Below are 12,256 nucleotides of genomic sequence, written 5' to 3' on the forward strand. Positions count from 1 at the left end.
TACTTTATAAAAATTATTTAATACAACACTAGGTGTAAAACTCATGTATTATATGAGTTTATTTTAAAGAAAAATTAAATATGAAACTCTAAGCGAGAAGTTTAAATTTTTAAGAAAAATTTAAAAAAAAAAAATTGAATTATTAAATTTAATATGTTTTTTTTTTCTTTTAAATTTAAACAAATAATTTAAATATAAAAAATAAGGTTTTAATTTAGAAATTTTAAAATTAAAAGAAAAATCAATTAATAAAATTGATATATATATATATATATATATATATATATATATATATATTTATTACAATTATTATATTTAAATATTATATCAAATTTGATAAAATAGAAAAACCACATTGAAAAATTTTTAATTGTAAATAACCACATATGAAATATCACCAAATGAATAACCGTATTAAAAGTAGAAAAAAAAAAATTATTTATTACCGAGGATGCTTTCATAAAACTTGAAAAAATGATGCTGCTATTATTAGAGGGAGAAAAGTACGTAATTAAGTTATTGACAAATCTAAGAGGTCAAGTAAAGCTTTTTCCAAATCAATGTACAAGTACCTATGCATTATATACAACTCACATCAACAAACTTTAATAATACCATGGCCAACTATCAATGGCAACAAAAACTACCTACTTCCTAAAATGCCACAATTCATCCATGTTCCACGATGTGCTAGCCAATTCATCATCTTTCATCCAATCTACTTCCGTAAGCTGGAATTCTGGAGCCGACATGTCATCAGGTCCCACTGCTTGCATGTCCAAATGGATGAAGTCCATGTCAAATTCACTCATATTCACATGGTAACAGTCGTTGTATTGGCGTGATGAGTCGTAGTAAGCGATTTCTCCATTCGGGTTTGATTGAAGATTTAAATGTTCAGGAAAGACCATAGCTGTGGAATCCGAGGAACAAATGCTTGAGCTCGGATTAGGGTTTTCGGTTTTGTTTGATAGCGAATAAGATGTTACTGATGACACCATTAGAGTTTGTTCGGTTTGTGGTGATGAAGTGCTTAAGTTGTTTTGATCAATTTCAGATGTTGACGTACAAATAGATGATGACGACGGGGATGAGTTTTGTTCAACTTGTTCAAGTAATCTTGGCATCCAAAATCGCCGAAGTGTTTCCACAAACCTCTTGCTATTGGAGTCGATCTTAAGGTGACATGCTTGTTTGTGTACCTTTGTTCTCCAGTAGTTTTTGATCTCGTTATCTGTTCTACTTGGCAAGTGGCGTGCAATTTTCGACCATCTTGAAGACAGAAAACAATAATAAATTAGATCATCTTAAATTCTTAACATAACACACACACACACACACAAATATATATATTGGCATACGTGTAGTCTCACCTATTACCCCACTTGGAATGTAATTCGAGGATTAAGATTTGTTCTTGTGGGGTAAGATTCCCGCGCTTAATATCTGGTTTTAAGTAATTCAACCATCTCAATCTGCAACTTTTACCGGTTCTTTTCAATCCTGTCAAAAATAGAGATGAAAAGAACACAAAGAAGACTATATCAAAACCTTTGTTAAAGAAGACAACATATATACGACCATGAAATTCACGAAACACGAATAAATGGTGTTTTTTTTTCATGTTTTATGTACCTGAAGATTTTGCTAGGGCGTTCCAACGGCCTTCACCATGACGAGTGATGTAATTAATAAGAAGATTGTCTTCCTCGAGTGTCCATTGCCCTCTTCTTAGCTCATACATGTAGTTCTCACTGCAAGAGCTGTCCATCTTCTTGTTGGTCGATCTTTAAGGAAGTTAAAAAGAGAATGAAAAGAATTAGGGTGTTAGAGAAGTAAGTGGAGGTCTAAATACTTATAGAGAGATCCCCTGGAGGGTTTTATTGTAAATGTTGAAAAATGTAAATAGGAAAGTACACCCAAAAGAGATTCTGTTAAAATTTTGATGGATACCAATGCATTGGGAATCATGTAAGATGTGGGTATAATACAAGAATTCTTGTTTTACGATACATATATGTCCAGGAAATTAGTATCCTATGTAGGCCCTCCGCATCATAACATGAGCATCATTCACTGAGTATTCAACTCGTCTTTCAAAATAAGATTTTCTATTTTTTTTCTTCTTTTGAACATTTTTTTCAATCTGCGAGGGGTTTTATCTACATAGATTTCACAAAAAGCGCAAAGTATATATATATATATATATATATATATATATATATATATATATATATATATATATATATATATATATATATATATATATATATATATATATATATATATATATATATATATATATATATATATATATATATGGGAAAAGTGAATATACCTAACAACCTTATATAAGCTTAGGTACCTAACTCCATAAAACTACATCGGTTTGTATCATATTTACATTGTAATTGCCTAAGGTTCTTAAACTTCAACCCCGTAACTTTATTACTTCCAAAATCTGTGAATTTTCACCAATATCTTTCTTTCACATCACGTATTTGTATTGAATACCGCCTGATAGGCTTCATATCCTACCACTACAAATGAAATGATGTAGGAGAAATATAATGATGAATTTCCAAAAATTTTTGAACTAAATCATGTTTATGGATAAAGTTTAAGAACTTTGCATGATTGCAATGAAAATTTAATGTAAAATGACCTAGTTTGATGAGGTTAGGTACCTAAGCTTATATAAGGTTGTTAGGTATATTCACTTTACTCTATATATATATATATATATATATATATATATATATATATATATATATATATATATACATACTAATCGTTTACACGCATCAAGCGACGGGTGTGACAATGGTGGTTGAATGCTGAAAGATGAATTAAACCCTAAAAATGGAAACGTCAGCGATATATATATATATCCAAGATTTGTGAACAGAAATTGCGAGATTTGGGGAAATACGGAGATAAGTAATGAACCGGGTCAAAATAACCTAAGAATAAGAGATAAGATATTTGACCTTTTTAACTGTTGACCATATGTACTCTACTCTTTTTGTAATGCATAAATTTATTGTACAAATGCATTATATGTTTGTACGACTTAAAATTCAGCATTTGACCAAAAATGCTTTATAAGGTAATTAAGATATATATATATATATATATATATATATATATATATATATATATATATATATATATATATATATATATATATATATATATATAGGGATGAGAGTTTATCCCGAAAACTTGAACCGAACTGAATAAGCAATGCGATTAGGTTTTCGGGTATCTATATGAGGCTTATTCGGTTTTCAGATTATTCGGTCCAAGTTACCCGAATAAGGGCTTATTCAGGCCAAAAGTACCGAACCGAATATGAAAAGTCATATTTTTTTCCCTTTACGATTGCTTATTCGGTCTTTGTGTTCTATTGATATTTACCCAAAATACCTACGTAATACACCAAAAAAAATCAACGAAATCAATATTCGATCATCCAGTAGCGTAAGACACTAGAATACCAATTCGACGATATGAATCTTTGATCAACTGAGAGTTATTCTCATCCTTGCGATTTGCGTTTGCTGCCCTTGCGTAACCTGGAATCTTTGATCGGTCATCATTAGTTCAAAGTTCAAAGTCCATTCACGATAAGAAAAAAAATCGGCCTTTGCCTCTATAAAAAAAATCATCTCCTCATCCTCATTTTCTAGTTTTTATTGTGATCAAACTCCATTCAAGTCATGGAAAATTTGGTTCCAAATCAAGAAACTCACGTAAGTATTTGTATATTAATCTAATACTCAATATTTCAATGTGTTATTATGTATGCTACTCATTGAAATTTGAATGTGTTAATCTACTACTCAATCTTTCAATATGTTATTATATATGTTATCAATTGAAATTTGAACGTGTTATATTAACAGTTAACATTTTATCTATAAGTCCAAACAATGGGAGCTCTAACCTTGAATGAGAGAGTTTAATGGTGAAAACAACCATATTTGTTCTTTTACTTGTTTCATTCCATATTTGTGAATCTATTTAAATGTTAAAGAACCTATATTGCTATTCTATTATATTAAAATGATTTTGTTATTATGCTTTAGATTGATGATGAAGATGTGTTTGTTGATAACATTCAAGTTGAAGGAACAACTCAAGCAACAAAACTGAAGAAAAAGGAAATATGTCAAAAGGGTGGCTTGTTGGGCCGATTATGATGTAGTTCATGTTGACAAAGTTAGACATAGCAAATGCAAAAGGTGTAGAACTTTGCTCAAAACCGATTCCGGCGGAAACAGTACTTCTAGTATGATTAGACATACAAAAAGATGTAAAATGAACCCAACAAATTTAGAAAAAAAAACAACTAGAAAACCAAACCACTTTAAATTTAAAAAAAAAAAAAACGGGGAGAATAGTATTGGGACTTGGAAGCATGATGAGAAAAGAATAAAAAAAGTTTTGTTAAACTTATTTGTAGTTGGAGAATTACCGTTCAAGTTTGTAGAGAATGAATCATTTATTGAGTATACAAATGCATTGAATGGAAAGTAGTTTTGTCATGTAGAACTACAATTTCAAATAGAGTCACCGATTACTTTCTTGAAGAAAATGCTAAATTGTTTAAGTTCTTTAGTAATCCCCTAAGTAATGTGCATTTCACCATCGATTGTTGGACAAGCTCATGTCAAAGGTCGAGCTATATGGTGGTCATGACCCACTTTATTGATGAAGATTGGGTCCTGCACAAAAGAATTATTAACTTTAAATTTCTAGATAATCATAAGGGAGAAGATATTGGGCGCACGTTGTTGACTTGTCTTCAAGAGTGGGGTATCAATAACGTAATGACCATAACCGTAGACAATGCTAGTGCGAATGATATAACAATCAAAATTCTAATGAAAAACTACCAAACTTGTATGATGGGGAGAAACAACTACACGTAAGGTGTATGACCCACATCCTTAACCTTATTGTTAGGGATGGGTTTGGTCAACAACAATCTAGTATCAAGTGAATGCAAAAGGCGGTTAAATACATTAGAAATTCTACACAACAGATTCAAAGGTTCAAAGAATGCATGAAAGAACTAAATGTGGAATCCAACAAGTTTTTGTGCAATGATAGCCCAACCAAATGGAACTCGACATACAAGTTATTGAAGATTGCGCTGGAGTTGGAGAAGGTTTTTGGCATGTTTGAAGTCAAAGTTAATTCCATATCCCATTCCATTGTTTTTTATTTAATAATTTCAGCATGTTCACAAATTTTTAGCTAACTTTGAAGTGTTATAACGTCTTCATTATTTGTCCGATCAACCCAATTTTTTTCCAGCTTGTATTTCACAATTTAAACAACAGTTTACACTATTTAAATGCGTTATTTGGTTGTATATTCATTGAGATACATGCCTCTAAACATTGGGTATTAAACCTGAGTTTTTCTGTTTCAGCATGTTTATAAATTTTTAGCAAACTTTAAAGTGTCATAACGTCTTCATTATTTGTCCGATTAGCCTAATTTTATTTCCAGCTTGTAGTTCACAATTTAAACTATAGTTTACACTATTAAAATGTGTTATTTGGTTGTACCTTCATTGAGATACAACCTCTAAACATGGGGTATTAAAGCTAAGTTTTTCTGTTTAAACATGTTTGCAAAATTTTAGCCAACTTTAAAGTGTCATAACGTCTTTGTTATTTGTCCGATTAGCCCAATTTTTTTTTTCCAGATTGTAGCTCACAATTTAAACTACAGTTTACACTATTTAAATGTATTATTTGGTTGTATATTCATTGAGATACATGATTCTAAACATGGTGTATTAAAAACTGAGTTTTCTATTTCAACATGTTTGCAAATTTTTAGCCATCTTTAAAGTGTCATAACGTCTTCGTTATTTGTTCGATTGGCCCAATTTTTTTTTCTAATTTGTAGTTAACAATTTAAACTACAATTTACACTATTTTAATGCGTAATTTGGTTGCATATTCAGTGAGATATACACTCCTAAATAAGGGGTCGTAAAGTTGTTTTTCTTTAAAAAAAATACTAAAATTTACTTTATTATAATAGATCCTACATATGTTCGAGATGTTTTGACCCCCGCAAAAGAGGATTTCAACATTTGTAGAGCGATGGTTGGATTTCTCGAGAAATTCAATGTGAAAAGCCACATAATATCAACGTCAACAAAACCGATGACAAATGTTTTTTTTTTTTGAGAAATATGTGATGTGTACAAATACATTGAGGAATGGGCGGCTAGTCCCCAATTTTGTTTGATCGGGATGGACAAGTTTGAAAAATACGCTAAGTATTGGGGCGACCTTGAAAAATTAAACAATTTTTTGTATTTTCCGGTCATATTAGATCCATGGTTCAAGTTTGATTTTCTTCAAAGCTTTTGAGAAGTTGATTAAGTTGAAGAATACACAAAAAGATCCCATGCTTAAATCCGAAGTCATTTTGAAGGCTAAGGCCTTAATATAGGGTCTTCAACAACGATTTGAGAATTTTTTTTATTTCTACAAATCAAAGTTTGACAATACCGAATCTTATCAAAATCAAACACATGGTCATGAAGATGTAGTTGTGATTGATGACGAGAACGACTTCATAGGTGATTTAATAGTACAAACTAATTACCCATCGACATAATGGAAACAGAGTTGACACGATACCTAAACGAGCAGTCAATTAAATACAATAAAGATTTTGATATTCTACTTTGGTGGAAACAAAATGCATCTCGTTACCTTATTGTATATTGTATGGCGAAAGGTATAACTTTATTATTTGTAGAATTTTTTTATAATTATATTTTAACATTTTCTATGTTTATGTTGATAGATATTTTGGGACTGGAAATCTCTACCGTGGCGTCAGAGGCAGTGTTACAAGCGGGCAAATATTGGATCCATATCGAACAAATTTGTCTGCAAATATAGTAGAGGCTTTGATTTACTGTAACATCCCAAAATTTAAGACCAAAAATTTCATTTTTAAATAAGTAATAAAGAAATCATTAGTATAAAAACATCCATCATGCCATCCCATAACAAAACCAAAATGTCAATAATCAAAATATGTCCCAATAAAACATCATCATGGTATATCTCCCAAGAATCTCATGTGTGGAAATCATGGTTTGATGCGTTGCAATCATGTCGACTTCTTTCCCTTCGAAGAAGAGGTACCTGAAATCAAAATTGAAAACCGTAAGCACAAAGATTAATGAGTTCGCTCGTCATACCACATAATCATATATTGTTAGACATATCTGAGTGCCCGGCATACCCTATCAGGCATATCTGGGTGCCCGACCTACACCGTCAAGCATATCTAGGTGCTCGACCTATCCTGTCAGTCATATATGGGGCCCGACCTATCCTCCAGTTTATTTCAACCAGTTACGGGGACAATTTCACCCTTACCAGTACCACAAAATAACATAGCATAAACATACTGTCAGGCATATCTGGGTGCCCGATCTACCCTCCAGTGTATTCCACCCGGTTACAGACTATTTCACCCTCTACCAATACCACATAATAACATAACAATAAACACATAAATCATAATAGATAGTGGAAAACCAGACAATTATCACAAAGACAATAATTTCTACTATAAACAACTACTAGTGGGCCGACATTGGTGCCTTCGACCCGCTCATACAGGAAGGTAACTCACATTGCAAAGCTGAATGCATAATCTCACGGTAAGAATCTCTAGCGGTAGCTCCATCAACTCCCCCGAGCTATCATTACTACAATAACACTTAATCAAAAACTAATAATCCTTCTTAAGGTAAAATGACCATTTTACCCATGATCTAATTGGGCCAATGCCTAAGGCCAACAACATAACATGAATGGCCCCAAATCTAAATAGTCTTCCCCAGACCCACTAGTGGCCCATCCATGGCCCAATTTTCTAAATTGGGCACAACTCCTCAAATGGACCTTATTGTAAGCCCAATATACTCTTAGCCCAAAATAAATAAGTTCGGATGGCCTATTAGGGCCCAAAAGGCCCAATACCATTAATCTTAGTTCTAGGCCCAAATACCTTACTCCATAGCGGGCCATGAGGCCCAACAATCCAAGCCCAAAATTCTAAGGCCCAAAAACACATTTTTGTTACTTTGCATGCATCATGCGGCGTACCTGACACGTACATCCAACGTACGCTGGCCTTGACCAGAAGCGGGAAGTTGGCCCAGTACGCCCAACATATTAGGGTATATGCCCAGCGTACTGGCCAACTTCCTTAAGACTCCTTTTGTGACTTAATACCTTCAATCCTAATGTCTAAAACATAGATCCAAGTCTTTTTAGATGTCCTAAACCATAAAGTTACAAACCTTATGTCTTTACATGCATGGATGGAGGTTAATACATGATTTAAGTCCTTAAACATACTTTGTGGCCATCTAACACTTGCATGGTTATGGCTTAACCATCAAGATCCGATTTTTATGGTTCCAAACACCTTCAAGAGCCAAAAAGGATAGCTCATTTGGATAGAAACTTCTAATACTCAAAGGACCTCAAATATGGAACCAAAATATAACATATTGTTGGATTATGTGTCTAAGCCCATAACTATAATTGGTATGTACTTGACCCGGGTGTAGCATGGTCCTTTTGGGCTGCCTTCACCAGAACAATCTGATAGGATGGACATTTAAGAAAGAGGTTATTTAGGATTTATTTATATATTACAAGTATAATATATTAATATGAAATTATGTTATTTAATTAGTATTGATCAAGAATTAGTTTGGACTTAATTTAGTGATCAAAAGTGACTGAATAAATTAACAGGGACTGATTATGTAAATCAATGATAATATATATATATATATATATATATATATATATATATATATATATATATATATATATATATATATATATATATATGGTTTGGGCTATTGATCCATGATGGGCTAAGTTTATGTAAGTATATATGAAGAATTAGCCCACATGAGATATGTATCATAACCCAAGTGTATGGATTAGAGTTTACCCATGAATCTTGGATTCCTACGCTATATATATATATATATATATATATATATATATATATATATGTATATGTATATATATATATATGTATATATATATATATATATGTATATATATATATATATATGTATATATATATGTATATATATATATGTAAGTATATATATATATATATATATATATATATATATATATATGTATATATATACATATATATATATATACATATATATATATATATGTGTATATATATATATATATATATATATATATATATATATATATGTCCCATGGCCTAAAATCGGTTACCCTTGTGTTCTTACAGTTCATAGAGCTGATTTTAGTGCAATGGAACCTCTCTCTCAAGTCATCCAATTGTTGGTGGTGTTTGTGACTTATTAGAGGCATCACATTTGAGGTGCTAAGTTCTTAAAGGCCAAAGATAACAAGCTACTACAAGAGGTAAACTATCTAACTAGTCTTATGATTCAATTATAAAATTTTGTATGCTAGTTTAGGCTTCATGCATTGGAAAAACAATTTTGCATGTATAACTAGAGAAAACTTAGATCCAAAGCATTAGAGTTGTATGTACACATTAAGGTTTTTATAGTGCTCAAAACCACAACTTACCAATCTCAAATGTACAAGAATAAGAAATATCTTACTCTACATTTGACAAGTGTTATAAACTTTCTAAATATTATGTCACTCAAGGCTCAATCTTGGAGTATGACTCTAAGATTTGATTTTGGAACGAAGTATGATTTATCTTTTGATTTAACCATTTCCACAATTCACGATTCCTCTCCTTAGCCAACAACTACACTAAGGTGTCCTTAGAGGATCAATTGTGACATGTTTTTTTAATCACTAAGATAATCATAAAACAAGACACTCAAGTACTCTCCCATCTCTTCAGATTGGAGAAACTTTTATCTTCCTGCCTTATTTGATTCTTCTTATCCATTCTGTCATACATTGAAACCTTTCCAATGTTTCAGAATTACTCTTAGACTTGTATGCATAACCATATTTACTAAACTTTAGTAAATCATGACGAATAGACTTTGTGGTGGACCTGATCAGCACACACCTAAGTGTTCCCGATCCCTTTGTCCTTCACTTGACTCACATATACATGTGAACAGATAATTAGTCTTAATTTCCCAAAGATGAAAAATTCTCATTCATCATACAATACAAGTTGCATGATTTAAGTTTCTATCCAACTGAACCTTCGGTGATGAGAATCTTTCCTTATTTGGTAAATTAGGACACTACCACAAATGAAAGAATCAAATCCATTTACCAATATTGCTTATCAATGGAAACATATAAACAACAATTTTCACAAATGCCATTGTAAGGATACTTCAAAAAATAAATAAAACAAAAATTTTCTTTTATTTTAAAACTTGCGAAAAAACCTATCCTTACAATGCAAATACATATGAAAACTTGTTGTTACCTATTCCTAAGCAATATTTCATAACTCTTATGCAGCGGCTCAAAATTTTGGTCATCAAACCATGCGATCAGAATCAGCACACTCTTTCTTTATGCTTCCTTTGATTCTTCCAAAACATCAACATGTAATTACATTGCACTATGTATTAAGAATCTCCAAATACGATCTCAATAGAGTTAGATAATGGACTTTACCTAAAGTAGAGTCAAACATTTGACTTTACTATCCTTATGGACATTTAGGTAAATTTGGCAGCTTCGCAACCAATGCCCCTTCTTTTTGGCAAAAGAAACATATGGACTCTTTGGAAATGGTACACGGGACTATCACAAACTTAGCCTTTCTCTTTATCATTTGGTCAACCGAGTTGACTATGGCCGATCCCTTTCCATTGGGAAGAGAAAGTTTTTCTGGATTTCAAGTGTTATCATTGTTAATGTCCATTAAAGTTTGAGAAGTAGATCTTCCAATCTAATTTGCTTTACTAATGCTCCAAATCATTGATGATTCAACATCATCAAGCAACTAGGTAAGATCATTAAGGGTCATGTTGTGATCTATCATCAGGAGTGACTGAAGAACCAAGTTAACAGCCAGCTACCCCGAGACTCCGACACACGACTCTCTCGGCTTATCAATATGTGACTTAATCTCTAAGATGTAAGCACATATAGACTATGCTTGCCAATAGGGATTGAATGACTTAGAACTTATCAAGTCTTGAAACTTATGGGAAAGGGAGATTTATTGGAGGAGGTGGAGGAAGTGAATTATGATTTCTAGTCCCACTAATGCACAACAAAGGGATTGATCTTTCACCTTGGTTGCCATTTGGGATATCATCTTCATTAGGAAGCTTGTTCCTAAAGATTTGGGAAGACCATAGTTGTCTAAACTAGACATCTATAATGGGAGGAATTCAAGTTAGTTGATTTAAAGTCCTTAATATAACACCCAATATGAAATATTAAGGCTAGGACCCAACAACCTATTTATAACTGGAAGAGTGATGTCGTAATCCAAGTTATAAAATAGTTGATGGTATGTAAATGACGATTTACCAATTTCCACCATGAAAAACAAAATATAATTAAGTTTTAATTGGATTTGAAACTCCTAGATTTTTTGAGATACATTGAACTTTTTAATGGCATGTTTGAATCTCAACTGTGGCCTCTCAAGTTTGTGACTAGGATGCCGAGGATCACAAACAAGGTGTGAATAACCATGCAAATTGACTTGGAACCCTTAACTTTATCACCTAATCGATGTACCAGTTAACCACACACGCTCCACCGATCTATAATAAAGTCAAGTTACCCTTTGCCACTCTTACTAGTCCTTATTAGTGTGCCGGTTAACCACACACGCTCCACTAACGACTTGGTAAGGTACAAAGTGTAATTTCTTGGGTTAGCACCTATTTCACATTTTCCTAAGTAACTAAGATTGGGAATTTATAAGTGTTTAGTTACTTAGTATGTATCATTATACTTTTAATGAAGGGAGAATTACAATCCTTTCCTACCCGTTCGGCTAACGACCCTCCACCAGTCAAGGACGCGGTGGGTGAGAGTGGACACCCATTAAACTGTTGTTTTATAGGCAATAACCTTATACCCCCCCTCCTTAGAGACCGACTTCGTGAATGACGCCTACTAATGGTAAGATTGACTTTATCTTATACATATCTATATAATTAAAATTATAATAATAGTATAAGGGTGTATTTTAAGCACTTAAAATACTTGGTGGTTTA

The 12,256-nt window shown here is 32.3% G+C and overlaps 1 protein-coding gene across 1 annotated transcript; it reads right to left on the minus strand.

Moving 5' to 3' along the window:
• Positions 1-516: 516 nt before the first annotated feature.
• LOC145041337 (transcription factor MYB78-like) lies at positions 517-1,841 on the minus strand. Its single transcript, XM_078989360.1, has 3 exons — positions 1,636-1,841; positions 1,374-1,503; positions 517-1,272 (listed from the first exon to the last, which is right to left on the minus strand). The coding sequence occupies exons 1-3, from the start codon at positions 1,769-1,771 to the stop codon at positions 648-650; spliced, it is 891 nt and encodes a 296-aa protein (XP_078845486.1). The 5' UTR covers positions 1,772-1,841; the 3' UTR covers positions 517-647.
• Positions 1,842-12,256: the final 10,415 nt, after the last annotated feature.

Source organism: Lactuca saligna, chromosome 4 (genome assembly GCF_052625555.1).
Source record: "Lactuca saligna cultivar CGN05327 chromosome 4, ASM5262555v1, whole genome shotgun sequence".
NCBI classification, from domain to species: domain Eukaryota; kingdom Viridiplantae; phylum Streptophyta; class Magnoliopsida; order Asterales; family Asteraceae; genus Lactuca; species Lactuca saligna.